General features: G+C 54.5%; 13 protein-coding genes across 13 annotated transcripts; 5 read left to right on the top strand and 8 right to left on the bottom strand.

The window, feature by feature from the left end:
* The first annotated feature begins 406 nt into the window (after positions 1-406).
* Positions 407-4,174, top strand: BZA70DRAFT_154428 (uncharacterized protein). Its single transcript, XM_064909732.1, has 5 exons — positions 407-1,020; positions 1,085-2,103; positions 2,156-2,346; positions 2,399-2,467; positions 2,523-4,174. The coding sequence occupies exons 1-5, from the start codon at positions 750-752 to the stop codon at positions 4,015-4,017; spliced, it is 3,045 nt and encodes a 1,014-aa protein (XP_064768404.1). The 5' UTR covers positions 407-749; the 3' UTR covers positions 4,018-4,174.
* BZA70DRAFT_154446 (uncharacterized protein) lies at positions 4,175-5,904 on the bottom strand. Its single transcript, XM_064909734.1, has one exon. It carries the CDS (start codon positions 5,634-5,636, stop codon positions 4,332-4,334), a length of 1,305 nt encoding a protein of 434 aa, XP_064768403.1. The 5' UTR covers positions 5,637-5,904; the 3' UTR covers positions 4,175-4,331.
* Positions 5,737-7,511, bottom strand: BZA70DRAFT_154432 (Mu homology domain-containing protein). Its single transcript, XM_064909733.1, has 2 exons — positions 7,288-7,511; positions 5,737-7,224 (listed from the first exon to the last, which is right to left on the bottom strand). Exons 1-2 carry the CDS (start codon positions 7,323-7,325, stop codon positions 5,838-5,840), a joined length of 1,425 nt encoding a protein of 474 aa, XP_064768402.1. The 5' UTR covers positions 7,326-7,511; the 3' UTR covers positions 5,737-5,837.
* Positions 7,512-7,660: 149 nt separating this feature from the next.
* On the top strand, positions 7,661-9,008 carry BZA70DRAFT_277933 (uncharacterized protein). The gene is given in 3 exon segments (XM_064912534.1): positions 7,661-7,688; positions 7,701-8,230; positions 8,290-9,008. The coding sequence occupies 2 exon segments, from the start codon at positions 7,725-7,727 to the stop codon at positions 8,900-8,902; spliced, it is 1,119 nt and encodes a 372-aa protein (XP_064768401.1). The 5' UTR covers positions 7,661-7,688; positions 7,701-7,724; the 3' UTR covers positions 8,903-9,008.
* On the bottom strand, positions 8,999-10,413 carry BZA70DRAFT_277930 (HAD-like domain-containing protein). The gene is made up of 7 exons (XM_064912533.1): positions 10,128-10,413; positions 9,904-10,050; positions 9,819-9,831; positions 9,730-9,749; positions 9,616-9,666; positions 9,426-9,548; positions 8,999-9,356 (listed from the first exon to the last, which is right to left on the bottom strand). The coding sequence occupies exons 1-7, from the start codon at positions 10,311-10,313 to the stop codon at positions 9,114-9,116; spliced, it is 783 nt and encodes a 260-aa protein (XP_064768400.1). The 5' UTR covers positions 10,314-10,413; the 3' UTR covers positions 8,999-9,113.
* BZA70DRAFT_277924 (uncharacterized protein) lies at positions 10,414-13,051 on the top strand. Its single transcript, XM_064912532.1, has 2 exons — positions 10,414-11,527; positions 11,589-13,051. The coding sequence occupies exons 1-2, from the start codon at positions 10,574-10,576 to the stop codon at positions 12,831-12,833; spliced, it is 2,199 nt and encodes a 732-aa protein (XP_064768399.1). The 5' UTR covers positions 10,414-10,573; the 3' UTR covers positions 12,834-13,051.
* On the bottom strand, positions 13,052-14,017 carry BZA70DRAFT_277923 (clathrin adaptor complex small chain-domain-containing protein). Its single transcript, XM_064912531.1, has 3 exons — positions 13,870-14,017; positions 13,763-13,809; positions 13,052-13,703 (listed from the first exon to the last, which is right to left on the bottom strand). The coding sequence occupies exons 1-3, from the start codon at positions 13,889-13,891 to the stop codon at positions 13,215-13,217; spliced, it is 558 nt and encodes a 185-aa protein (XP_064768398.1). The 5' UTR covers positions 13,892-14,017; the 3' UTR covers positions 13,052-13,214.
* Positions 14,018-14,096: 79 nt separating this feature from the next.
* Positions 14,097-16,624, top strand: BZA70DRAFT_154180 (uncharacterized protein). The gene is made up of 8 exons (XM_064909731.1): positions 14,097-14,357; positions 14,483-14,689; positions 14,754-14,811; positions 14,867-14,945; positions 15,010-15,110; positions 15,166-15,421; positions 15,477-15,542; positions 15,596-16,624. The coding sequence occupies exons 1-8, from the start codon at positions 14,215-14,217 to the stop codon at positions 16,423-16,425; spliced, it is 1,740 nt and encodes a 579-aa protein (XP_064768397.1). The 5' UTR covers positions 14,097-14,214; the 3' UTR covers positions 16,426-16,624.
* BZA70DRAFT_154129 (uncharacterized protein) lies at positions 16,624-17,720 on the bottom strand. Its single transcript, XM_064909730.1, has 5 exons — positions 17,490-17,720; positions 17,336-17,394; positions 17,155-17,219; positions 17,005-17,063; positions 16,624-16,948 (listed from the first exon to the last, which is right to left on the bottom strand). The coding sequence occupies exons 1-5, from the start codon at positions 17,490-17,492 to the stop codon at positions 16,823-16,825; spliced, it is 312 nt and encodes a 103-aa protein (XP_064768396.1). The 5' UTR covers positions 17,493-17,720; the 3' UTR covers positions 16,624-16,822.
* A 6-nt stretch (positions 17,721-17,726) lies between these two features.
* Positions 17,727-19,722, bottom strand: BZA70DRAFT_277913 (putative aromatic aminotransferase Aro8). The gene is made up of 3 exons (XM_064912530.1): positions 19,043-19,722; positions 18,154-18,980; positions 17,727-18,089 (listed from the first exon to the last, which is right to left on the bottom strand). Exons 1-3 carry the CDS (start codon positions 19,496-19,498, stop codon positions 17,822-17,824), a joined length of 1,551 nt encoding a protein of 516 aa, XP_064768395.1. The 5' UTR covers positions 19,499-19,722; the 3' UTR covers positions 17,727-17,821.
* Positions 19,723-19,837: 115 nt separating this feature from the next.
* BZA70DRAFT_310557 (uncharacterized protein) lies at positions 19,838-22,049 on the top strand (the record flags this gene model as incomplete). Its single annotated transcript, XM_064914926.1, has 3 exons — positions 19,838-20,043; positions 20,283-21,200; positions 21,257-22,049. The coding sequence occupies 3 exons, from the start codon at positions 19,838-19,840 to the stop codon at positions 22,020-22,022; spliced, it is 1,890 nt and encodes a 629-aa protein (XP_064768394.1). The 3' UTR covers positions 22,023-22,049.
* On the bottom strand, positions 22,050-23,940 carry BZA70DRAFT_277905 (CYTH-like domain-containing protein). Its single transcript, XM_064912529.1, has one exon. It carries the CDS (start codon positions 23,819-23,821, stop codon positions 22,166-22,168), a length of 1,656 nt encoding a protein of 551 aa, XP_064768393.1. The 5' UTR covers positions 23,822-23,940; the 3' UTR covers positions 22,050-22,165.
* BZA70DRAFT_277904 (Pre-mRNA splicing factor-domain-containing protein) lies at positions 23,941-25,175 on the bottom strand. The gene has a single exon (XM_064912528.1). It carries the CDS (start codon positions 25,017-25,019, stop codon positions 24,183-24,185), a length of 837 nt encoding a protein of 278 aa, XP_064768392.1. The 5' UTR covers positions 25,020-25,175; the 3' UTR covers positions 23,941-24,182.
* Positions 25,176-25,191: the final 16 nt, after the last annotated feature.

Raw genomic sequence — 25,191 nt, 5'->3', positions numbered from 1 at the left:
TATCAATATCAGCATAGACCGTCTCTAAACACTTCATCTCATAGTTCTTTCCGTGGTCCTCTTATTATAACTAGTCCGTTTACGAATAATACACTCTACTCGCTCGCTTTCTATTAGGAGTATATCTGCAGATAAAGTCTCTACACTGCACTCCGATGACACCACAGCCTCTCCTTTCTCGAACAACATCCACCTAAACCCGCCCCTCGCAAGACCAGCATTCAAATCAACCATATTACATGCACACACAAACAACCACCACCACGATCTCTATCGGATAACCCCGGGCCGGGTGGAGATAAAAGTAAACAAGCATCTCCCTCAGTTTAGCCAAGCTGGGAAAACTTATCCCAGCACTAAGTTGGTGAATAAAATACAGTAATAACATATGTGCCGCTCTGTACTTCTACACCCACAACACTACTAAATGAACTACGCTCTACTCTCCTCGGCGGCATCGTCTTCATCTCCAGCCGAGCAAGCACAGTTTTGCACTCCTCTGCTCTGTCTTCCTCTGCGCGAACCAGTCTCGGGTCGGGAATAAACTGCTGTCTGTTAGAGAGCAAGAGCTGAGCAGCACCGGTAGTCAGCTAGAACTGGTGTACCAGAAATACTGTCAATCTCGGACCTTTCGTCCAGCTTAGCTTCTTCTCCTTGTGATCTCCGCCTGCATCTGACATACCCACACACCTCAATACACCAGCACCAAGTGCTTTGATCCCACCTCTATCTCCTCTTTCCCCAAGCCGATGCGAGCACAGCGAAACATCGCCATGATCGCAGGCCAAGTCTCAACAAACCAAGCCGGCAAAGGCAGAGCCGGCAACAGCAGCCAGATCGCGATGGAGGCTCCCGGCTACGACCGCAAGGCCCAGCCGTTTCCCATCTTTGAGGAAAACATGCCGTTCTCGTCGCTACTTTACCAGATTGAACTGCATATCGTGCGCACCGTCGACTCGCCGTATACATACGAACAGCTGCGCGGGCCGCCTGGGTCGTCCAACATCATCAGACCGCTCGGTATGTATCTATCTCCATCCCCGTATCTTTCTATCTGATCTGATTCAGACTAACTGAATCACAGTGAAATCAATCGAGCAATCCCGCAACCCCGCAATCATCGCGGCCCTCCTCGCCGCACGCCTCGACTTCTCAGTCCAAGAAGACGACCGCGCGATCCACGAAGCCCGCGCCTACACCGCCGAGCTCATCGCCCTGCGCTACGCCGCCCATCTTCCAGAGGAAGACCTGATCCAGTACGTCACCTACGAGATCCCCCGCAAGCCCGCCGCAAACCCCACCTCCCTCTCGTCCACTCCCTCGACCGTCAGCGTGCCGACCGAGAGCACGGCTTTGCTCGAAGAGCACAACGAAAGCGTTCGGCAGGCCAGAGCTGCGGCGGAGATCGACATCGAGCGCCAGGCGGGCGCAGGGTCAGATAATACTCCGTACGTTGCCGACTCTGCGATCGGTTTGAGCGCGCTCGAACTCGCGATCCTGGGAGACGCGAAGAAATTCCTGCTTTCGCGGGCTATCGAGCAGATCATCACGTCGATCTGGGAAGGTCGGATCGTGTTTTGGGATAGTATCTCGGTGCAGTCCAAGAAGAAGGCAATGATCTATAACCCTGCTCGTAAGGGAAACGACTGGTATTCTCGCCTGCGGGTACCTAAATACCGCACTGTCTTTATGATGCTCAACTATGCCGTCCTGCTAGCCCTCTACTACGCCGTCCTCACCGAACGCAACATCACTCAAATCACAGTCCTCGAAGTTCTTCTCGACATCTGGTTCGCGGGTTTCGTCTACGAAGAAATCGGTCAAATGCGCGAGTCTGGAAGTATCAAATTCTACGCGCTAGATTACTGGTCTTTCTTTGATCTCGCCATGATCTTCATCTTCCTCGCGTTCTTCTCCGTGCGCATATTCAGCGTCGTGCCGTTTAGAGAGAAATACGCCCACGCGGCGTTTGACATTCTCTCGCTCGAAGCGCTGCTGCTCGTGCCTCGTGTGTTTTCTAGTCTTGCGGTGGTTCCTTATTATGGCACGTTACTGCCGTGCCTCAAGCAGATGACCAAGGATTTTATGGAATTCCTCGTCCTGGTATGTCCTGCCCCTTCTACCTACCCAGCATCAAATTCTAACTTGGAAACAGATTGTAATTCTCTACGTCGGATTCCTGACCACGTTCTCCTTCCTCGGTCGAGACCATTTCACAGTGAACCAAATGGCATGGCTCTTGATCCGTGTGTTCTTTGGCGCGCCGTACGATGGACTTGATGCTGCTGGATTGATCTCTCCGATATTTGGACCGACGTTGATGCTTATTTTCGTGATTCTTACAAAGTGAGTAAACTCATCATTTTCAGACTGGTTGCAGAAGCTAACAATGAATCAGCGTTCTACTCATCACGGTCGTCATTTCGATTTTGTCTCAGCGATTCGGAAGAATGATGCATAACGCAAAGTAAGTTCCAACTCACTATCTCCATCTGCTAAATGAATCGTCTAACACCTCCCAGTGAGGAATACATGCTTCTCTTCTCGTCTTCGGTTCTCGAATCAATCACGACCTCCGACAGACTGACATACTACTACCCCCCTCTCAACCTCATCGGAATCATCATCCGCCCTCTCCGTCTATTCCTCAACCACTCCGAATACCGCAACCTGCGCATCTTCATCCTCAAAATAACCCACGCGCCTCTCGTCGCCATGCTCTGGATCTACGAAGCAATCCGCTACAGACTCATGGCCTCCCGCAGCGACCGCAGCCCAAGCAGCATGCTCCACCTCCGCAGCGGCTCCCACGACAAAAAACGTCTCTGGAACTCCCAGTACGGCGGCGGCTCTCGCGAGGGCTCGGCCATCGCCCGCGGCCTGCTCGTAACCAACCAGGTCGTTCTCTCGGGCACCGAGCCGCGCGTGCTGCAGAGCGCGTTCGTGAGCGGCGCGAACGGCAAATCGAACCCGTTCGACTCTAGCGCAGGCGGTCCGGCCAGCGGCGACGGCGGCAGGGGCAAAGGAACCGGCAGCGACGCGGCGGGCAAGAACGGCGCGGGAGGCATGGTGAAACGGCGCAAGACGCGCAAGGGCACGATTGTCGCACAGACAATCAAGCGGAACAACAGCAGCGGCAGCGGGACGACAAAGTCGCAGAGACCGGTGCAGCCTTTGTCGTCGAGTCCCGGGTATGCGGAGGCCGAAGGCGCGGAGATCGCGTCTGCGTCTGCGTCTGCTGGAGGTGTTAGTGGTGCTGACGACGCCGCGCAGAAATTATCGCCGGTGACGAGTCGCGGACTCCGTCGTGCGCGGACAGATAGCACCGCGTCGACGCCGTCAGCAGCCGGAGGAGGCGCGAGTGCGCGGCGCGCGATGCTGCGCTCGAAGCTCGCGATCTCGCTGCTGCGCGACCTGCGTCGGCGCAGCGTGACGTTACCTGCCGACACGATCTCGGAAGCCGGCACGTCTGACGTTGGCAGCCTGCGTGGCGGGCTGGGAGGACGGGTGCGGACGGGAGAGGGCGCGAAGGCGCTTGCGTCGAGACAGTTGGGCGATGGAGACGATCGGTATGATGATAACGTGCGACTGCGGTCGTTGTCGCCGCGGCGGGCGCGGAGACGGCATTCGATGCCGCATGAGGGGCAGCAGCAGCCGCGGCAGACGAACGAGGAAGACGCGGCGGGTGGCGAGCACGTTGTCGAAGACGAGGAGGATGAAGAGGTAGAGTACGGCGACTACGACGGCGACGATCTCGAGTACGCCGCCGACCTTCTCGACGACGACGAGGCAAACTACTTTGACGACGATCTCTACGACAATCTCGACGACGCCGCCGGCGACGACAACGACGACGACGATGACGACGACGACGATGATTTCCTGAGCTTGTATACCGACACGACTGCGGCGCGGGTGCGCGGGTTGGAGGAGCAGGTTGCGAAGATGCAGGGGATGATTGAGCGGATGAGTCTTTTGCTGGTGAAGAATTTGGAGAAGGAGAGTGAGAGTGCGTAAGAGTTTCTTTCTGTAAATGAGTTTACCCTTTTTTTTTATTGTTGTTGTTTGGAGAGGTTTTGGTAGTATATATATACATTCGGTGGTTTAGATTCGCCGTCTTTCTTGTTCCATCTGTATTTTCTTGATCTTTCTCTTATGCTCTTTTTGGTGGTAAATGCTTGGGCCTTTTCTATTATTCTCGTTGGGTTCGAGAATACCTTTCTTTCTTCTTTCATGCACAGATACCACTTTTTTAGAGAATATAGATACACTTCTCTTCATATTGCTAAAACTCCAAACGATCGTAAAGTCATTCACTACACTCCTTCCTTTCAAATAAATCCACCGCCCCCAAATCCACTTCCTCCAAATCCACCACTACCGCCAAACCCCCCCGCCCCAGGAAATCCAAATCCCCCTCCCCCACCACCTTGCCTTCGTCCTCCCATACCCGGCATCCGCAACCCCCCACCTCCTCCCATCATCATATCCGGATCCTCGCCCGCCGGATCCATAGGCGGATCCCATCGCGCGCCGGGAGGTCTGAACCCGCCCACGCCGGACGTCGTACCCCCGCCGCTGCCGCGGCCTGCGAACAAAGGATGGTCGGCGGACGGGTACATGCCTCTTGCCCCCCCGCCGCCGTAGGGTGAGGTAAGTCCCGGGGTCAAGCTGGGATGGGGCCCGATGCCGGGCGGGTAGAGATCATCATCACCGATCGAGAAAGGAGAGCGAAAGTCGCGGTCGCGGTCGTCGCGTGATAAACCGCGGGGACCGTTCAGGATCTCGTATTCGTCCTCGAACCCGGGCGGGCCTGTTGTCAGCGGCGGCGGCGCGGTGGTGCCGGGTGCGAGTGGGAACGGACGCGGCACGCGCGGGTGAGCGAGGTCTGGGTTTGTGGATGGGGGGATGCGTGAAGAGGAGGAGGTGTCGGGATATGGAGGCGGGGGCTGGTTGTTGAAGGAGTCGGTTTCGCGGGTTGTGGATGTGGAGGTGGAGGAGGCGGCGCGGTCTTCGGTGTACCCGTCCTTTTGCAGGTTCGGCACTAGAGCCTGGATTATTGTCTTTTTGAACGTGGTGATGAAGGCCTGTAGCGCGATAGGATCAAGCGCGTCAGATACCGCTGCCAGCCCGCCATCCTCTGCTGCACCCACACCTGCGTCCGCGTCAGGCAGCGTAAGAGGAAACGAGACCGCCTGCGAAACCAGCTGCGCCACGCGCACTTCAAACAAATGCGTAACCTCGTCGTTTCCCTCCGACAGCGCCGAGATAATCAGCTTCGGCCCCAGCTTCGTCGCGCTGAGCAGGAACGGCGATAGCGCGGACTGCGTGTGCTTGTACCTAAACGAGAACTGCGTTGCTGACGCGCTAAAGTCAGGGATGCGCGGCGGTGTCTGCTGCTGCTCTGTTGCTGTTGTTGATGTTGTCAAAGTAGAAGCATCTTCGCTGCTGCTGCTGCTGCTGGGGAGATACTCGAACCCGACTGCGAGCATGGAAGCGTGGCAGATCAGGGCGAGGAATTCGCTGGCTGACGAGATCGAGTGTGGGTGAGCGGCGAGCGCAGCGCGGAGGGTTTTGATGACGTTCGAGAGCTCGAGCACGCCGTGGTCTGATTGCGAGTACGCAGGCGCCGACATTTCTGATGATGTTTTTGAAGAGTAGTTTGAGTAATTGAGGTGGATCAGAGGTGTTATAGACAAAGTGAAGTGGGTGGTGAACGGTGGAATAGAAGAGTTGGGAGGATCACGGCTGAGATGGGACTTTAGATAAGGTTTAGACAAGGCAGCAGACACATATAGAGAATATAGCAATCATAAATTCTACAAATATATACACAATCAACCTCTAATTACAATATCAGTTCCCTTCGTCATGTACTTTACACCCTTATACGGCTTCGCGTTCTCCATCAGCCCCTGCCGCCCGCTCGTGATCCGCAAGCTCTCGACCTTGGTCCCGCTGACGAGCATGCCCATGCAATCATACGAGATCTTGATGTACTTTGGAAACTCCTGCTGCACCGTCCCGTCCTCTCCCGGCTCGAGCTCCTCGTTGACCACCATCGTGCCCCTCAGCGTCGAGCTCCAGCCCATCGGCGTCTTGCCCGGGAACCGCCAGATCCCCGTGCCTTTCTTCTCGATATTGAACTCGCCCGACGACGCGCGCACGCCCTTTATATTCTGCACGCGGTCGCCGTCGTACACGAGCTCGAGGCGCAGGTTCTCGACAAACTTGACGTTGCGCGGCACGCGGCTCCAGATCCGCACCTCGAACTCGTCCTTCGCGGTCCCGAGCCCGGTCTTGAGGTCGCCGCCGATCGGGCCGGACTCGACGCCCGAGATTGTGTACTGCAAAAGACAGCACTTGCCGTCCGGTGGGATAAACGACAGCGTCCCCGGGTGCTCGCGCCAGCGCGCGAGACGCACGCAAGGGTGGAACGCGGGGCCTTCGAGGATGCGGTTGCCGAATGAGAGAATGATTTGGATGTCGGGGATTCCCGACAGCCGCGTAGTCGCGTAGACGGATCCGTGCGCGATCGATACTATAGGCTCAGGCAGCACAGAAGGCACGGCCGAGGGCACGGTGTAGAACGCGGACGCGGACGGGGTCGTGTCGGAGGCGAGGGAGTGCAGCATCTTTTGCGCGGGCGAGAGGGCGGGGATGATAACGGACAGGGATTCGTGGATGTCGACGTAGAGCTCGTTGTTGTTGTGCTTGACGTTTGAGCGGCGCCAGGGCACGTTTGAGCGCGGGGCGCCGATGTCGGTTGAGGAGATGGACTGCATGGACGAGGTCTTTGAGCTCGTGAGGTTCTTGATCGAGCTCGTCGCGCCCTTGAGGTATTTCGAGATCGAGTCGGAGTAGGGCACTAGATCTCTAAGCGCATTCTCTTCAGTGACGAACGGGTAGCCGTCCTCGATCATTTCGTTGAGAAGCATCATTATCGTCGAGAAGTTCTTTTCAATCTTTTGCCGTGTCAGAGGGGGCTGGAAGTAGTCATGGAGCACTTTTATCAGATGCGAGATGAATTCGAGCGGCACGAGAGAGGGAATTGTAGCGGTGCAGGGAAGAAGAAAGACGAGAGAGTCCTGTTTGCGGTGGAAGACTAGCTCGTTGGGCGACAGACGGAGGATGACTTCGTCAGGAGGGCAGTCGCGGAGGGCCACCTGGATTGACTTGTTGGTCGGCGGGTAGTCTGCGACGGGGTATTCCAGGAGTTGTTGACTGGATGTTTGGTTAGACTGTCTCGAAAAGAAAGAAGAAGGGTCAAAGAAAGAGAGAAAGTACCCGTTGATATCGGTGATGTAGAGCGCAAGAATCGACATTGTTATCTGATGCTCGATAGACTGACGACTGGCGATAACGACAACGGAGAAGAAATAACTAAAACAGGTAAAACAACAAAACCACTCGATAACACAGCACAATTGAGCAATAAACACGCTTTATTCAGCTGTCCTTATCAGCTTGCGCAGATTAAACAGAGCGGTTCTCAAGCAGGGTCTCTGAGGAGCTGCAGCATCGGCTGAGGTGTAAGCAGCGGATCTCGACCTCCACAAAACACTCAAAAATGTCAGCAAAATTAAGGTTCTGAGCGCCACACTGAGAGCGGCTCACAGCCAAAACGTTTTCTCGGCTTCAAATTTGATTGCATCATCTCATCTCGACCCTGACTGCACTTGCAAGAGGAAGAAGAAGAAGAAGAAGAAGAAGAAGAAGAAGAAATGGTGCTTGAAGCGATAAAATACACATCTGGCGACCTGCAGATCCTTGATCAGCTGCGTCTGCCCCACGAATCCGTCTACATCAGCGTGCGCACCTCCGAAGACGCCTACCATGCGATCAAGACCATGACCGTCCGCGGCGCTCCCGCCATCGCCATCGTTGCCGCGCTCGCGCTCGCTGTCGAGCTGCTCGAGCTGCCGGAAGGAGATCCAAGCACGGCGAGCACCGAGGCCGCGCGGTCCTTTATCGCCGACAAACTGCACTACCTCGTCACGTCGCGGCCGACGGCTGTCAACCTGTCGGACGCGGCAAGGAAACTGGAAAAGTTGGTGGCCGAGACCGAGGGAGGGAGTAAAGCTGTGGTGGACGCCTATGTCAAGGCGGCAGAGCGCATGCTGATTGACGACGTGAGCGATAACAAAAACATCGGCGAGAACGGCGTCGCATGGGCCAGGCAGAGTTTTGGCAGCGACAAGTTCTCGATCCTCACGATCTGCAACACTGGGTATGATGACCTATTGACGCCTTGTTCTAATGATATGTCGACTAACATTTGTGCTGTAGATCACTGGCTACCGCCGGATACGGAACCGCCCTCGGAATCATCCGCTCCGTCCACGCAAACAACCTCCTCGAGCACGCCTACGCCCTCGAGACCAGGCCCTACAACCAGGGCTCGCGTCTGACCGCCTACGAACTCGTGCACGACAACATCCCCGCGACTCTGATCACAGACTCGATGGCGAGCATCCTGCTCAAGACGCACCCGGAGATCAAGATGGTCGTCGTTGGCGCGGACCGCGTCGCGCGCAACGGCGACACCGCAAACAAGATCGGCACCTACCAGCTCGCAATCACGGCCAAGTTCCACGGCGTCAAGGTCGTTGTCGCGGCACCGACAACGTCGATCGACTTGCTTACGGCGTCGGGAGACGACATCGTGATTGAGCAGCGCAAGCCAGAGGAGATGGTCACCATGCGGGGGCCGGTCGTTGATGCTGATGGCTCGGTGAACAAGAACGAGGTTAAGACTGTGCATATTGCTGCACCGGGAATCGGCGTCTGGAACCCGGCTTTTGATTTTGCGCCGGCGAGCCTGATTGATGCTATTGTTACTGAGAAGGGTGTTGCTGAGAAGGATGCTGACGGGAAGTTCCATCTCGACAAGTTCTTTTAAGATTCTTTTAAGAAAGTATAGATGATTGAAATAAATACATTTACTTTATCAAAATATCTACAAAAACGTCTAGAGCCCGATTCAATCCAGCGCCTTAACAGTCTCCTCATCAACCTGTGTCTCGTGACTCTAGAGTTCTTTTGAGCAATCATAGATAATTGAAATAAATACATTTACTCTATCAATATCTACAAAAGGTCTAAAGCCCGATTCAATCCAGCGCCTTAACAGTCTCCTCATCAACCTGTGGCTTGCGATCCTGGATCTCGATCCCGTTCTCGAGCAGCTTTATAATATCATCTAACCGCTGCACGACGTAGTCCGTCTCCGGAGCCCCCTTGAGATGCCCGTTCACGTCAGACTCTAGAAGGATAGTCGTAGTACCGGCGCGATAACCGGCCAGCATGTCGTCGACGGAGTCACCGACCATGATGAGATGCTTGGGGTCGATGTTCTACAGAGATAAATTAAATTGTCAGAACAGGTTCGGAAGCGAGGGCCGAAAGAAGGAAAAAGAAGGTACCCAATGCTTTGCGATATGGAGAATCCCAGCCGGCGACGGCTTGGGAGGTTTAAAGTCGCGAGTGACTATAGGATGAAAGACTTTTGAAGACAGGAATGTTGAAAGCAGATGCTGGACTGGTGTCTTTACAGCCGTGGAAAGATAAATTAGTAGATAGAATGGCGGAGCGGCAAAGGTGGAGGGTACCTACAGGGAAGTTGCGCGTACAGATCGACTTGAGAATCTTTTTTTCTTCTAGGAACTAGACTTGTGGTGAGAATTGCCATGAAGGGAACAGCAGCTAGCAATTATAAAGACAGCATACGTCCATGAGCTCATTGAGTCCTGTATATGTGAATTAGCTGAATTATCTCCAGATGACAGTAATAACCACACATCAGCAGTATGTCATACCCGGTTGAGGTTCCTACACACCACGACAATACAGATCCCAGTCAGCAACAAGATCACAAACACGGTCATTACTCTCAATGCTCACGATTTGAACCATCGCAGTGCGCTCGACCTGCCGCACTTTTTCATGAGCGACTTCCTGCTCGGCGACGTCGAGCGAGTATATATGGTCGAGGATGTCGGTTTTCTTGTCAATTCCAAGAACTCTTCGCATCTCTGCGAACATCCAGGTCTGCAAGTTGGTAGTCAGCAGGGCGATCTTAGAACATAGATCTATAATCATCATCATGACGAGCATGAGGAACGTGCCTGCGGGAGACAGAGCGTGCCGTCCATGTCGAAAACTATTCCCTTGACCTCGATGTCGTCCGGATCGGAGGGATTTAACGTCAGACGAGGCATTGTAGTTGTATTTAATGTCAAGAACGCGATAAAAGCGCGATAAAGCAGAAATGACTCTGATATTCCCGAGTCAGGACGACGATAAGCGAGCATGGGGAAGGTGGAATTATAGTGGCATTCAGAGTACGGAGGTTAATAGTGCAAAAAGCCGGCGTGTTGGACCCCAAAACACCCGCTCAGCAGCGCAGTGGCCAGGTGACGTTGCGTTTGCAAAAAGCTCCGTCGCCTTTTGTCTCCTTCGCCTCTCGTCCAAAGTCACCTCTTCTTCGCGAGCATCTTCTCTGCTCTCTGCTGCTGATTCTACTCATCAACAGCTTCTCAGATATCTTCTGCCTCTACTGAACGATCTGCAAATGGCTACCGCGGAAACCTCCGCGGACTCCGCGCCCGACCTGAACAACAACATCGGCTCCACCACCAACGACCACCCCGAGCCAGACACCCCCCACCGCCCCGCTCTCTCCTCCGGCCTCTCCTTCCTCGCGCCCGCGTCCGAAACCCTCTTTCCAGACGAGTTTGACGCGGGCTTTTACGACCCCGCGCCCGCAGAGACAGCTGCCGCGGCCGAGACCTCGAATCCGCTGGCGTCGACCTCGTTGCCGGCGTCGGTCATGGACGCGTACGCCGACCACGACGACGGCTGGGGTTCGTCGGCTGATCCGTACCTGTCCAAGCCCGCCGAGATCGTCGAGTCGTCGTATTACGAAGACGAGGACGAGGAGGACGAGGACGATAATAATCCACAGGCGGAGATGTCCGAGGAAAGCGACCGGGCGAACTTGTTTGGATCGGACGACGATATCGCGCAGGACAGCAACGGGGGTCAACATGATCCCGCATCCCAGGCGCGTGCGTCGACGTCGACTGAGATCCAGCGGTCATCGATCGAGACTGGAGTCAGTTCTGTATCTTCGACCAGCCAGCAGAGTCATCAACCGGAGCAAAAGTATAGACAACAACAACAACAACAACAACCACAACCACGACCACAACAACAATATCAGCGACCACAACTACCACCACAACAGCAGCAGCGTCCCTCACAGCAGCAGAACAATGCTCCCCGTTACGACCCCCAATCCTACTACAAACAAGAGCCTACCCCTCAGAATCAATACTACCCGCCTCCCCAACCTGCTCAGCAGTACCCCTACGCCCCACAGATGCAACCCCCCGCAGCTGCTGGGCAACGACCAATGGCCCCAGCCAACGCTCGTCCTCCTGTCATGGAATATGTCTTGCACACCAGAGTCACTGGTATGGAAAGATCGGGGAAGAAGCCGCCTTTGATCAAATTTGACGCCTATGTAAGAACACGATATCGATGCGAGTTTGTTTTCTACTATATCCTAACACTTTCTTTCCCAGACCAACCTCCCTCGATTCCGCACGACCCAGTTCCGCGACATTCGCAGAACGCACGGCGAGTTCCTCAAGCTCTTCAGACACCTCTGCGTAGCGAACCCAGAGTGCCTTGTCCCCACGATCCCCATGGAAATCACCTCTGCCGGCGCCGGCTCGGACGAAGACGAGTACCGCATCAAGGCCAACTTCCAGAAATGGCTTGACCGCGTCACATCGAACCCGATCCTCATGCGCGACGAGGAAATGATGTTTTTCATCGAGGCCGACTTTGGATACTCACCCATCACGAAACGCAAGGCTCCCGCGACTGGACTGCGGCGCAAAGCAATCAAGCAGCTCGCGCCGCCGCCAGATGACTGCCAGGAACTTGTGGCGTTTAGACCGATCGCGAAGCAGTTCTACATTGAGTCTGAAAAGGTGCGGGATAAGCTCGAGAAGGTGAGTAAAGTGCGGCGGAACCTGGGTCTTGCCGAGATCGAGCTCGGACACAAGTTCACAAACCTGATCTCTCTCGAGTTTCAAACCGGCATGATCAACATGTGGAAAAAGCTTGGAAAGACGGTGATGAGCGTGGGCGACATCGAGGGGATGAAGACAGTTGCCGAAATGGCTAGTTTGGGGGATGGTCTGTCGTGGCTCTGCAACGACGCCTATGTCGTCAAAGAAACGCTCACGAACCGACAGATTCTCATCCGCGAGCTCATCTCCGCGCAATCGACCAGCCGAAACCGCCACGCGACCGCCGCGCGCCTGCGAAGTTCGGCGACGATCAACCCGCTGCGGGTAGACGAGGCGCTCAACTCGCTCGAAGAAGCCAAGCAAGTCGAGGCCGCGCTGACCGCCAAAGTCAACCGGGTGACCAACAACCTCGTGCGCGAGAAACGCGAGTGGTTTGCAAACACGCAGGAAGACCTCATGGGCTACATGGCCGAGTACGTCCGGCGCATGATCGACGCCGAGCGACGCACGCTCGCGGTCTGGGAATCAATCCGGCTCGATGTCCGCTCGGCCGATGCTTCGGGTGGTCTCTCGCGCCTCGGACGGGGCGAGCTTCCGCCCGTGCGCCGGTCGGATCTGGTGACTAGTCAAGGACCGAAGGGAGATGGGTGGAGCGGCGATCGACGGACGATGCATGGCGGGAACGGGTTCTTGCCGGCTTACGAGTACGGCGACGATGATGACGAGGAAGGGATTTCTGAGGTTGATGCAAAGAATGCGGCACAGATGCTTGCTGCTGCTACGTTCTAGTTTGTTTTATGTGTTTTGTTTTACATAGTTGTATTCATTTTTCTGTACTTGTCATCCATTTTCTCCTTCATGTCTGATTTCTTTCTTCATGTGATTCCTTCTTCATGTCTTTTTTTCATACTTTCACTTTTTGCCTTGTTTTACAGTTTTCATCTATGATTAGTCGCTTGTTTTCATTAGTCAATGAACGTGCTTGGTACAGACCATGTTTATTAAGATCTGAAGCGAGATTGTATTCTTTGTACACTGGGTCGATAAAGGTAAGCTAAACATGAATTCACAATTCTATAGATGGAAAAGACCAACGCCGAACAAACAAGAGATAACAGTTACATAAAAGATGAAACCCAAAGATGAAAACAGGAAATAACAAGAGCTTGACTAACGGTTGCTCCAAGCGGCCCTGGTCTCTCTTGCGATGGCACTCAATGTGCTCGAAGTAGAGGACAATGAGAGCGTAGTCGACGCAATCGAGCCCTTCTTGTTTCCATGCAACTTTCCAATCTCGTCCACCGCCGCCGCGATATCGCTGATATTCGTCTCGACGACCATTCCGCCCTGGACGATCTCGTTCAAGACAACATGGAGGACCTCCCATCCAAAGACGAGGTCGAGTTCGCAGACGTTATCGAAGCATCGGTCGAGGGACTCGACAAAGACCTGAATGAGGTCGAGGATGCCGAGCTCGGATTCTTGCTCGTCGACGACAAAGACAAAGTAGAGGGTCGCGTAGTGGCGGTAGATCACGCGGATGTCGTCGAGCTCGGAGGAGAGCATCGGGGGTGGGGTGAGGAAGTTGCATTGGGTTGATGGCCGCGAGGAGAGGAGTTGGAAGAGTTGCGAAATCAGGACTTGTTGTGTTTGCAGGTCCTGTAGTAAATTCTTGTCAGATAGCTGCTGCATTAGTTGAAGAAAGAAGATGAACGCACCAGAGGAGTGTAGAACTTGGCCAGACGGGGGACGCCAAAGTTGTTAACTATCAAGCAGATGTCAATCATACGCGCCCACGCACCCCTAAAACACCGCCAGAACATACAGATAAGCACCGCGTTAATCATGACTGCTAATTGCAAAACGCTAGATCTCAATTGAGCAGACAAGACAAAGTAGACCGAGCGCAGGAAGCTGGAGCTCTGTTATCGCGAGCGTCGAGGCTGCTCCTCCGACAGATGTCCCCAGTTTTGTACTTACATAATGAATGACATAAGAAAACTCAAAATATTAACGCAGATGGGCTCTCGATGGCATTCATTCACAAACACTCGGACTCGACCGCTGTCCGCAAGCAACACTCAACTCCTCGAGTCTAGTCTACGAGGCTGAAAGCTAAGTATCGGACACCGCAGAAAGAACAAGAGAAAGAAAAGAAGAGTTATAAACCATGTCGGATCTTGATGAGGATTTGCTCGCGCTTGCGGGCGCAGGCGGCGAAGATGACAGCGGACCATCTAGCTCTACATCACGCAAGCGGGCGCCTCCTTCAAAGCGACGGGCCGCTCCTGCGAAGAAGAAACGGCGGGCGATGTATGTGTTTTGCTTTGTTTAGAGAACAGACGGGATGGTGGTGCTGCGAGTTTGCTATGCGTCGCTGGCAGTGGTGTTTTGTTGATGCGAGACTTGCTAACTGCCTCACTTTTTTGTTGATGTAGAGACAGCGATGAGGATGATCTTGGGTCACCGGCTGGTGATTTTGAGGAGGACGAGGAGGATGAGTCCGACGGGCCAGACATGTCGCGAAGTAATCGGCGCAAGAACGATGAGGATGACGACGAGGATGATGATGATGATCTTGGCGAAGAGTTTGTGAATCCGTATCCTTTGCAGGGGAAATATAAGGATGAGAATGATATGCATCGGTGAGTTCTGGCTGGTTTGAGATGGGGGAAGTGGAGAATATGAGATTAACAGGAGTTTTGACAGGCTTGAGGCTATGACTGAAATCGAGCGAGAGCAGATTCTTTTCGATCGATCGCAAGAGGTGATTACCAGACAATTAATTCTTACGAAACGGATGGGCTAATATGATGGGTTAGATGCAAGAATATAATGAGCGGAAATACCTTGCCCAGCGTCTAAAGCAGTCAAAGAAGGACAAGTCTGCGCCGACTCGATGTGAGTTTCTGCGGTGTGTGTGTGTGTGTGTGTGGAGTATGTGTGGCTGATGTTGGATATGTAGCATCTACTCGTGATACTCCTAAAGGATCGAGCAGTAAGCGATCACAGCTATCTGAGCTCAAGAAGAAGCGTGAAGAGAAGAGCGATCGCGTGCGTCAGCGGGTGTGTATCCGAGATTTGATTCATTACACGGTGATTGAGCTAACAGGAAGTGTAGTCTGGCGACAAATCTTACTCCAAGCTCCGATACGATGAAGACGAGGACGAAGAAGACGAGGAGGAAGAGGAAGACGACGAGTGGAGATCAGGCGACGACGAGAGAGCAGAGGACGACCTTGTGTGGGCCGACTCTGGCAAGAAGAAGTCGGAAGCGCCGAGAGAGCTTACTGTTGAGGATCTCAATCGGATTCGGATTGGAAGGACTTTGTTTGCAAAGTATTGCCATTATCCCGAGTTTGATAGGACGGCAGCTGGTGAGTGAGGTCATGTTGAGTACAAAAAAAGAAGAGGATTGCTGACTGTGCTTAGAATGCTTTGTGCGGGTGAATATCAGCAACAGCCAAGTGAGCGCGTATCGGGTGTGCCAGATCAAGAGTATGTTTTAGTTTTTCCGGTTTTGTTTATACAGCATGGCTAACAAGGTATAGGCGTGGTTGAGAGTAAATCGTACCAGTTTCTGAACCGGACGGTGAATACGAGTTTGTTGGTGACGCACGCTTCAGCTGAGAAGTTGTTTGAGATGAGCGTATGCAGCGACAAGCCGTTTTCGGAAGACGAGTTCCAGACGTGGAAGAAAGCGATGAAGCGGGACGGGCTTGCGCTTCCGTCGAAGCGACTTTTAGACCACAAATTCGACCAGCTGCATGCGATGCGCGAGCGCGTGCTGACGGCGGAGGAAGTGAATGCGATGATTGACCTGCGGCAAAAGCTGACGGCGAACAAGCCGACGAACGCGGTACTGCAGAAGACGCTGCTGTCGCAGAACCGGGCGGTTGCGCTCGCAAAGGGAGATTTGGAAGAAGTAGCGTCGATAGACGCGAAGATCGCGGCGATCGACTCGCAGCAGGAGTCGAAGCTGTCGAGCACGCTGGACGATTCGCAGCTGCAGAAGCTGTCGAAAGTGAACGAGCGCAATCGGCGGGCGAATCAGGACGAGATCCGGCGGGCGGAGATCAGGAAGCATGAAGAGCGGCGGCGGGCGCTGGCGTCGAAGAGTTCGGCGGTGACGTCTGATCCGTTCAGTCGGCTGAAGACGAATCCGCGGATGTACCTTGACTCTACGGTGTCGGACACGGGGAATGTCGAGGAGCAAGGCAAGGCGGATATCGCGGCGGCGGAGGCGGAGGAGGAGGAGAACGCGAAGGAGGCGAAGAGTAAGCAGCGGCTTGCGGAGAAGCTTGCGAAGCAGCCTTTGAGCGCGATTGACGATTTGCTGGCCAAGACGGAGTTTGGGGTCGACATCGAGTTTGATTTGTAGAAAAAAGATGAGACTGAAGACGAGACGATGGGATGGAACGGCTGAGGAAGTGTAAAGCTGATAGGGTTTAATAGAACTCACGTGCCAGATCAGGACAAGCGCAAGGGGAGAAGAAGGCTAGTTTGGATGCGGCAGGAGAGGGATGGGTGGTGTTTGTGAAAGAGAACTGTAGATGGTAGTAAAAGAGAAGTGTAGATAGGAAGAAGAGAAGAGTGTATTGGGATTTTGTATCCAAAAAACAGAGATTAATTTACAACGTTCGGATGTAAAAGGTGAAAGCTAAAGCTGGCAGGCAGAAGAACACGTAGCGGTGTGATTTGATGCAGTGAGACTGGCCAAGCTATCCCTTGAAAGAGAGAGAAGAGAAAGAAGAGAAAGAAGAAGAAGGGAGGAGGGTTTAGACGTAGAAGTCGTAGTACTTCTTGCCGTAGTAAGAGGTGGTGAGGAGACCGAGCGCGGTGAGGAAGAGAGGCACGGGGGCGCGGAGTTTCAATGCTCTGGGTGCGCTGGCGGCGGTGAGCAGCTGGGGGGTGTTAGTAGAGAGAGCTAGTTGTGAAAAAAAGAAGAGAAGAAGCATACGATTGAGGCCGAGAGAGCGAGGTGGACGCCGTAGTCTTGATTCTGGTGCATGAGGTATGCTGAGGATTGTGAGAAGACGAACAGAGGACGAACAGCAGCAACAACGACAACGACAACGACAACGACGATAGAGTATCGATAGTGACTTACCTCCAGCACCGTACATGATTCCGACTGTGAGTCCGCCGAAAAGAGAAGGAACGGATCGTTTCCGGCTGCACGAGTTGGATGATTAGCCCCAGGTTTCCGTCACGACGCTGTCAGACAGACACCGTCCGACGTTTCCAAACACTGCACTGCACTGCAACGACAAGAGAAAGAAAAGACATACACGTAGCCGGCTACACCGCCGAGGATACAGGCCGCAGCCATGGTGTAAGCAGGATGTTCCTGCACAAAGAAGGAGGGTCAGAATCGGTCGGTGTTGAGGGGTGTGACGGCTGAGCTGATGCCGCTGACACCGAGAACAAAGTAGAAGTACGCACCATTATAGATCAGATGTGAGAGAAGAATAAAGAACGAACGATAGAAGAAGATGCAATTGAAGCTGCAGAATACAAAAAGAAGAAGAGAAGGAAAGATCAAGACAAAGAAGAGACGAGACGAGGCCGCTGCTGTCAAAACCGCCGTTCGAACCTGGGTTTGAAGCCACCGCGCGAAGCCGCTCGGTTGGATCTGGTCACTTTGACCACTTTTGCTTTCATTCGGGTTATTCTTTGTTGTTGTATTGATTGTATTGAATTGTATTGAATTGTATCAGTAATTGATTCTTCTTACTGTTCTAGCTATATTCTATTCTGTATCCATCAAAGCATATCTACTCAACGCCATAAGTACTCCTCACCACCTCCCCAAACTGCCTAATCGCCGCCCGCACCTGCTCAGGCGGCACCGCTGCAAACGTCGCCCGGAAAAATATCGCCCGCGACAGCTTCTCGGGCTCGGCCTTGAACCACGAACCCGGCATGATCAGCACTTTCTTCGCGATCCCGGCCTCGAACAGCTCCATCTCGATCTCTTCCTTGCTCAGATGCCCGTGCCGCGGGTGCTTCTCGTACGAGAGCTCGATCCATACAAACATTCCACTACAGTACATCCACCTGTTAGCATACACCTTATAATCATAAGTAGAAAAACTAGAGCACTCACGCTGCAGGCGGCGTCCAGCTCGCGATTCCGCTCGGAAGATACTCGTCCATCGCTTTCAAAATAACATCTCGTCTGACGGTATACTCCGCGCGCAGATTCACAAGCCAGTTCACATACATATCCTGCCCCCACGCCTCCACCAGCAGCCCATGCAGCACCGCCATCGAGATCCCCGACGGGAACTGCAGCCCGACCTCGTTATGCCGCAGCACGCGCTCGACAAACACCGCCGCGCCAGTGATCCACCCGCACCGGGTTCCCGGCGCAATCACTTTTGAAAACGAATCCAGCCGCAGGACGCGGCCTTCGCTGTCGAGACTCAGCATCGACGGCACAAGCGACGCGACAAACTCCGCGTTCGTCTTTGGCACCGGGACCGTTCCGTCGCTCGGGCTCGTGCCGTGGCGCACATACGCCGGCATCTGCAGGAAGTAATACGGATCGTCTTCGATAATCACGAGATCGTACTTGCACGCGAGCGCGTAGATCTTCTTGCGCCGCTCGGTCCCGATCGTGGCTCCGGTCGGGTTCTGGCCAGTGGGGACCATGTACATCAGATGTGGTCTCTTGCCGCCGCGCGCCTCTTCGTCCCAGTTGTCGAGGATATCCGCGAGCAGGTCGACCCGCATTCCTTCCTCGTCGACGTCGATCCCAATCAATCGAGGACGCAGCGGGCGCAGACTGTCGACCGTCTCGGGGAAGGCAAATTCTTCTAGGAGTACGTAGTCGCCGGGGTTGATTAGCATGCGGAAGACAGTCTCCATCGCATGCGTGTTGCCTCCCGTCATGATGCAGTCCCAGTCGCTGTATTGAGGATGATGAATTCTCTACAACACAGTTAACATCTGCTCTGCATTCAGTTAAACATCAAGTTCAGCAGCAAACATACCTCTGTATGCTCCTTCAGGAAATCAAGCAACTTCCGCGAACCTGTACCCTGCTCATACTGCAGCGCCCTCGAGAGATCGTACTCGGACTTGCCCAACTCCGTACACCTCTTCGTCTTCAAAAACTCCATCGTGACCCCCTCCTGCAGCCCATCTCCCTTCCACACGCCCGAGCGCGCCGCCTCCGCCTGCGGCATCGCCACCCTCGCCGTGACCTCCTCGATCGGAAACAGCGCGGGCGACGGCAGTCCCGCTGCGAGCGACAGGATCGACGGGTCCCGCGTCAGATAGCTGCTCGCCATCTTCAGCCGGCTCTGCTGCCGCAGCCGCGACTCGGCGGAGATGTGATGGGAGAGATCGACTGCGGCAGGCACGGGGGGAGGTTTGACTGCGCCCGCGGTGCTGTCGATGGCGGGTGGCAGAGGAGATTCTTGCAGGGATCCGTCGTGAGGAGTCATTGTCTGTATAGTTGTTGATTTTCGTGTTATAAAGAAGAAGCAGCAGCCCAGCTCTTATATCTCTTCTATCAGCCAAGGTGGTGGGCCGAGTGAGCAATCCAGGCACCGTCTCGTTAGACTTTCGGAGCTCAGTCAAGAATCCCGACGTCGGCTCTCCGCAAATGACTCTGAATCCCTCTTATCTACGCGTATTTGCTATGTTTTCCGCTCTGATATCAGTTTACTTCTATGTTTGCTCGTATCTCGGCTTTAAAGTCCCTTTCTTTAAAGCCTATAACCATCCACCAGTCGCTGCTTATCTGCCTGATGACTAAACAGCCCTTACCCGCAATAAATCACATGACGTCCACGCGCATCCAAACCCCAGCTTCTCCGGTCCCGCCCCGCGATCTTCCTGCTGGTCCACGTCGACGCTGCAGCAACAACCTGGGCAGGAGCACATCCGGCAGAGACGCAGGAAAACGCTGTTGCCCGAAAAGAGATCTTCCGAGACCGCATCGCCGCCGACGGCTGGCGACCGGCAGCGGCGGCGGATTGCGCGGGCTGTGAGTAGTTGTTGTTTGCTGTTGCTTCTTCGATACTAGGTCTGGAATATCGTGGGCTAATCGTGTGTGTTTATTCAGTGTGAAACGTGCAGGATTCGTAAAACACGCTGCGATGGGCGGAATCCGTGTCAGACCTGTATCGAAAACGAAGAAGAGTGCACGTATCGAGAGATCCCGAACTTGTACAGATTCCTCACTCTTCACTTACTCTAATCAACTCACTACTAACAACTCAACAGAGGGAAACCGAAAACAGACCTCGTTCTCGAAACGCTTCTCCAGCTCAGATCAGAAATCAGCGACCTCAACCACAAAATCGACAACAACCTCCTCCAGCAATCATCACCGTCCCCCTCCCAGCAGCAGCACCGGCTCTATCTCCAATCCGACCTCGCCCAGACCCCGCCCGGTCCTCCCCCATTCCAGTCTCCGTCCTACATCTCCTGCCAGTCTGTTCCGCGCGACAGCCCCGAGCTCGACGTCTCGATCCCTCCCAGCCATCACTCCGCGACCGAGAAATTTCTCTCCTGGGAGATCTTTGACGGCGCGCCGCGGCTGCGGTCCCGCTTCGTGTCGACTTTCCTGCTCGAGAGCCAGCGGCCGGCAATCCACCCGATGGCCTCAGACACAACCACCGAATCCGTCGGCATCAGCGCCGAGGACTGGCATCGCCTCTCGCAAGGGTACCAGCAAAACGTCAATTTCTTCTACCCCGTCATGTCGAAGCAGCGCCTATCAGAACTCTATCCGACCCTCTGCTCGTCCTCCCTGGACGGCTGTCTCGCCTCGCTAGTAGTCGCTCTCGGCGACGCATGTCTCTACGTCGAGCAGCGCTACAAAAACGACAACAACAGAGCCGAAGACGGCAACCTCTCGATCTGGACGCTTGCAAACTCCGTCGACGGCCTCGCTGCCTTCCGCCACGCGCTCGGACTCATCCACATGGCGCTCACCGACATGAGCGTCACGGCCTTGCTCTGTCTGCTCTCGACCGCGCTGTATTTTACATACATGCAGCGGCCGCTGCAGGTGAATGTGTTTTTGAACGCGTGTGCGCAAAAGTGTTTGGTTATGATGCAGTATTCGACCTCGAATATGAGCACGCAAGAGTATGAGACCGTCAAGCGCATATTCTGGAGCTGCTTCATCATGGAGAGGTATTCTTATTTCTTCTATCTCTTATATTCTCATATCACAAACTAACGACGACCAGCGACATCCTCATCGAGCTCGAACGCGTACCCCAGTCCGGCTGCGCGGAAATGGAATCCCAAGTAACTCTCCCCGCCAAATTCGAGACCCACGACTCCTCCGAAACAAGCGACCTCTCGACCCTCTACTTCCTAGCCTGCATCTCCATCCGCCGGCTGCTCAACCGCATCCACAAACTGCTCTACGCCAAGCAATCCGCCGTCCCCGACATGAACCTCATCAAAGAACTCGACACGCAGATCGAAGAATGGCGCGAGGTCCTGCCTCCCTACCTCCGCTTCGAACTCGCAGACATCTCCAAGCCCGCGCAAAACAGCTACCAGGGCTTTCTCCGACAACGCTACCTCGCCGCGCGCTCAGTCATCTTCCGCCCGGTCTTCACCTTCGTCGTCACCATGAACCTCCGCGGCTCGCGCCCGCCGGGGTTCGACGACGCGGTCAAATCCGCGGGACTCTGCATCGAGGCCGTGATGTTGCACATGAACAACCTCCGCGGCTTCACGCACACCGTCGTTATCGATACCTGGATCTGCTCGCTCTCGATGGCGGGCGTCGTGCTTGTGCTTTACATTGCTTTTCATACCCCGCCGCTGCGGCAGATCTTGGAAGAGAAATACGGCGTCGAGCGCGTGCACGAATGCGTCACCGAGCTGCAGAACAAGCTCGATGGGTTCATGCGCTCGGCGCCAGAGATATCGCCGAGCGTGAGGCAGTGTGTGGATATGATTGGAGAAGTGAGAGCGATCCTGTGGGGCGATGTAGAATAGTCTTTGAGTAATTTTTTTTGACCATATAAGAAAAGTTGATTAGCTATAGCAGAGACCCTATACTACATTATACAGCCACCCTTCGATAACAGCATCAAAGACACTCGTATCTTACAACAGTAAAGCAAGAAAACATAAAACAACTACAATGTAACCTCCTTCAAATCCAAGCCTCCCCTCCGGACCAAGATCCGCACGTTATCCAGAAACCGCCTTATCCCCTCCTCATAGCTATCGTCGGCCTGCCCGCTCTTGATCTTGCGGATATGGCTCAGCGTATCCGGCATATCGAGCTCGATCTCGAGCTCGTGCGTGGTCTTGTTGTGCGCGACCACCTGCGTGAGGTCGATGCGACTGTTGAGGTGCACGTAGCTCACGCGGTCCTTGACGCGCTCGATGGCCTGCTTCGTGCCTGGTAGAGGATCCATGTTCTCTGGCTTTTCAATGTTGAGCGAGATCCGCACGTCGAACTTTGACCCGGGGCAGAAGATCATCAGGTCGCGCACCCGCGTCTTTATGCATTTCTGCACAACTTTCTCGGTCTTGACGTCGGTCGAGATCCGCAGGCGCTCGTTCTTGGGCGCCGACCGCGTCGAGTAGCCGACCTGCGGGATCGAGTAGAACGTATCCCGCGTCTTTGAATGCGAGTACGTGATTGGGTTCTGCGTCTGCTCCGCCTTGCGCAGACACTCGTTCATGAACGCGTTGTAGGCCTTATGCTGCAGCGCGCCCATGTCGCTCTCAAACATGATCTGGCCCGCCAGCATATCCGTGTTCAGCAGCGTCTCCGTGTCGACTGGGAGGACTAGTCGCTGGTTCGTCTCCTTTGACAGAATCGTGCCTACTTTCGCCTCGATCTCAATCTGCGCCTGCACCTCCGCCGCCATCTCCGACACGTTCGCATACACCCACGACGTCACCCGCCGCGTCAGATCCTCATACGGCTCCACGTTTGTGAACGTCGAGTACTTCCCCGGCAACGCGCTCGCGCTCGCCTCGCTGCGGAACGACGGCATATTCGCAATGCTGGTGCTGCTGCTGTTATAGTTGCCGCTGCTCTCGCCGCCGTGCTGCGCATACGCAGTCTTCCAGTCACTCCGCCATTTGCGCGCGTAGATCGGCGGCGAGTTGTACCGCTTTGGCTTGTTTCGGCGGGAGGGGTCGCCGTTTTTGTGGGTGTTGTCGGTGGCTTTGCCGTTGTGCTTGCTGTTGTTGTTGTTGTTGTTGTGTTTGTTGCTGTTGCTGTTGTGACTATCGCCGACGCCGTTATTCGGCAGCACGGGCGACGAAGTAGCAGACGAATTACTCTGGCGATTCGAGTCCCGTCTCTGAACATCCGGGCTCGAGAACGCGCTCCCGGCCGGACTATGTGTGCTATAATTCCTCGCCGTCGCCGACGCGGGCGGCGTGTCCTCCGTTATGCTCGAGATGCTCATACTCCGGCTGCGGACCGAGAGCAGCGGTGGCGGCTGCGGCGCGTGTGTTTGCGCAGGCGACGAGGACGCGGAGGAGAGCGCAGAGACGGGGGCGAGAGACCTGGTGAGCAGGATGGGGGACGCCCGCTGGGATGCGACGGCCGAGCGGAGCATGTTGTTGTTGAGGACGGGCGACGCGAGCGGCGAGGGCGAAGCAGGAACGGGGTCTTTATTGACGAGATCTGCGATCGACGATGTCCTGCGCGGAATCGGAGGCTGCTGCTGAGCAGGTTCAGGAACGGTGTTGATGATGGGCTGCGGTCGCGGTTGCTGCTGACCCGGTTTCTGGGCGGAATCGTCGTTGATAATCGACTTCAGGTCCATAAATTCACCTGTTTGCCTCCTTCCTGTTCTGTTTGTCGTTCTTGTTTGTTTCTGTCTTCTTCTTCTTCTTTTCTTTGCTTTCTTGCTGCTTTTCTATTTTCTATCGCGAATATCGGTCGCTCTCAGTTTGCTCTCTGCGTTTTCGTTTGGTTTTTATGGCGGAGATACCCTAACCGTGGATATCCCATGTCTTTGTTCTTCATCTGTAATATAGTTGATATCACCAGATTACAGCTGTATATTTGATCAAAATAGAGGGATGTTGTAGAAAAGACATTATAGTATTAACCAACCCACCCAGAACATGTACAAAACTCCGCAACACACTGTGGCATATATACAATACAAAGACTCAAAGAGATCAATCGCGAACTCTCACCGCATCTCTCTCTCTCACTTCCCTCTCTCTATACCGATCGCTGTCCCGCGATGACCTATGGTGATGATGATGATGACGGTGGCGATGCGACGACGAAGAGTCCTCGTGTGTCGAAGAGCTCTTTCGACTGCTCTCATGTCGATCGCGATCTCGCCCGCTGCTGCTCCGTCGCGAATCGGCGGACTCTCTGCGCGGAGAGAGAGAGCGGTCTCGGCGGTGCCGATGCGACGAGCTGTGTCGGGAGGTAGATGTGTGTCTGTCTGCATCGCTGTCTCTATGCGATCGCGAACCTCTCTCTCTCTCTCTGTCTGATGCCGAGCGCGAGGACTTTAGAGCAGCCACGCGGTCGGGATTATTCCTCAGCGCGTTAATCACCGCCTGCTGCTCCTTCTTGATCACCAACATCGGATCCTCTCGCACCTTCGCCGCCACGTCCTTCGCATTAACCCCCGCCGCCGCGCTCCCGCTCGCCACAAACGACTGCTCCTCATCCTCCTTCAACGTCCCGAGCGACTCACTCTGCCTCAGTAGTTCCTCAACCGTATTCTTCCCCATCAAAAACGCCTCCACCTCCTCAGACACCCCCAGATTCCCTCCCTGCGGAGCGTTATACATCCACTCCACCCGCTCCTGCCGCTTCCGCCCGCCATCCTGCAGCGCCTGCAGCTCCGCCCGCTCGCGCTCTTCCTGGATCTCCCGTTGCCGCTCGGCTATCCGCTTGCGCTCATCAAGTGCTTCTTGCTCTTTCTTCCACACGGCTTCCTGGTTGCGCATCAACCCGGGATGCCATGATTTTTTCACGTTCAGATCGCCGGCCATCTTGAGGGTGCTTTAGTTGTTTTGACAGATCGCGTTGTTCCTTATAGACAATATCCTATCTCCGCTAGTAGATCACAGCTCACTTAACAAACACTCTGCTTCTTCAAATGCAAATATCTTCTCCACCGAGTTATATCTGCAAAGTTCTGAAGAAGCTGCCTATTCGCCTCTG

Source organism: Myxozyma melibiosi (assembly GCF_037950935.1).
Source record: "Myxozyma melibiosi strain Phaff 52-87 chromosome Unknown BZA70scaffold_5, whole genome shotgun sequence".
Classification (NCBI taxonomy): Eukaryota; Fungi; Ascomycota; class Lipomycetes; order Lipomycetales; family Lipomycetaceae; genus Myxozyma; species Myxozyma melibiosi.
This window is presented reverse-complemented; position numbering and strand designations above follow the sequence as displayed.

Coding starts and splice junctions, on each gene's coding strand:
- BZA70DRAFT_154180 (XM_064909731.1), top strand. CDS start 14,215: ATGTCGGATCTTGATGAGGATTTGCTCGCGCTTGCGGGCGCAGGCGGC. Junction 14,358..14,482: donor AAGAAGAAACGGCGGGCGAT/GTATGTGTTTTG, acceptor TTGTTGATGTAG/AGACAGCGATGAGGATGATC. Junction 15,543..15,595: donor TCGGGTGTGCCAGATCAAGA/GTATGTTTTAGT, acceptor AACAAGGTATAG/GCGTGGTTGAGAGTAAATCG.
- BZA70DRAFT_277904 (XM_064912528.1), bottom strand. CDS start 25,019: ATGGCCGGCGATCTGAACGTGAAAAAATCATGGCATCCCGGGTTGATG.
- BZA70DRAFT_154428 (XM_064909732.1), top strand. CDS start 750: ATGCGAGCACAGCGAAACATCGCCATGATCGCAGGCCAAGTCTCAACA. Junction 2,347..2,398: donor ATTTTCGTGATTCTTACAAA/GTGAGTAAACTC, acceptor ACAATGAATCAG/CGTTCTACTCATCACGGTCG. Junction 2,468..2,522: donor AGAATGATGCATAACGCAAA/GTAAGTTCCAAC, acceptor AACACCTCCCAG/TGAGGAATACATGCTTCTCT.
- BZA70DRAFT_277924 (XM_064912532.1), top strand. CDS start 10,574: ATGGCTACCGCGGAAACCTCCGCGGACTCCGCGCCCGACCTGAACAAC. Junction 11,528..11,588: donor TGATCAAATTTGACGCCTAT/GTAAGAACACGA, acceptor TTTCTTTCCCAG/ACCAACCTCCCTCGATTCCG.
- BZA70DRAFT_277913 (XM_064912530.1), bottom strand. CDS start 19,498: ATGACTCCTCACGACGGATCCCTGCAAGAATCTCCTCTGCCACCCGCC. Junction 18,981..19,042: donor TCCTGAAGGAGCATACAGAG/GTATGTTTGCTG, acceptor ACTGTGTTGTAG/AGAATTCATCATCCTCAATA. Junction 18,090..18,153: donor AGCTGGACGCCGCCTGCAGC/GTGAGTGCTCTA, acceptor GATGTACTGTAG/TGGAATGTTTGTATGGATCG.
- BZA70DRAFT_154446 (XM_064909734.1), bottom strand. CDS start 5,636: ATGTCGGCGCCTGCGTACTCGCAATCAGACCACGGCGTGCTCGAGCTC.
- BZA70DRAFT_277933 (XM_064912534.1), top strand. CDS start 7,725: ATGGTGCTTGAAGCGATAAAATACACATCTGGCGACCTGCAGATCCTT. Junction 8,231..8,289: donor CTCACGATCTGCAACACTGG/GTATGATGACCT, acceptor TTTGTGCTGTAG/ATCACTGGCTACCGCCGGAT.
- BZA70DRAFT_277923 (XM_064912531.1), bottom strand. CDS start 13,891: ATGATTAACGCGGTGCTTATCT. Junction 13,810..13,869: donor GATTAACGCGGTGCTTATCT/GTATGTTCTGGC, acceptor TCTGCTTGATAG/TTAACAACTTTGGCGTCCCC. Junction 13,704..13,762: donor CCAAGTTCTACACTCCTCTG/GTGCGTTCATCT, acceptor AATTTACTACAG/GACCTGCAAACACAACAAGT.
- BZA70DRAFT_154129 (XM_064909730.1), bottom strand. Junction 17,220..17,335: donor GGCGGTGTAGCCGGCTACGT/GTATGTCTTTTC, acceptor CAACTCGTGCAG/CCGGAAACGATCCGTTCCTT. Junction 16,949..17,004: donor TCGCTCTCTCGGCCTCAATC/GTATGCTTCTTC, acceptor AACACCCCCCAG/CTGCTCACCGCCGCCAGCGC.
- BZA70DRAFT_277905 (XM_064912529.1), bottom strand. CDS start 23,821: ATGGACCTGAAGTCGATTATCAACGACGATTCCGCCCAGAAACCGGGT.
- BZA70DRAFT_154432 (XM_064909733.1), bottom strand. CDS start 7,325: ATGTCGATTCTTGCGCTCTACATCACCGATATCAACGG. Junction 7,225..7,287: donor TACATCACCGATATCAACGG/GTACTTTCTCTC, acceptor CCAAACATCCAG/TCAACAACTCCTGGAATACC.
- BZA70DRAFT_277930 (XM_064912533.1), bottom strand. CDS start 10,313: ATGCTCGCTTATCGTCGTCCTGACTCGGGAATATCAGAGTCATTTCTG. Junction 10,051..10,127: donor GCACGCTCTGTCTCCCGCAG/GCACGTTCCTCA, acceptor ACCAACTTGCAG/ACCTGGATGTTCGCAGAGAT. Junction 9,549..9,615: donor TCTGTACGCGCAACTTCCCT/GTAGGTACCCTC, acceptor ACGGCTGTAAAG/ACACCAGTCCAGCATCTGCT.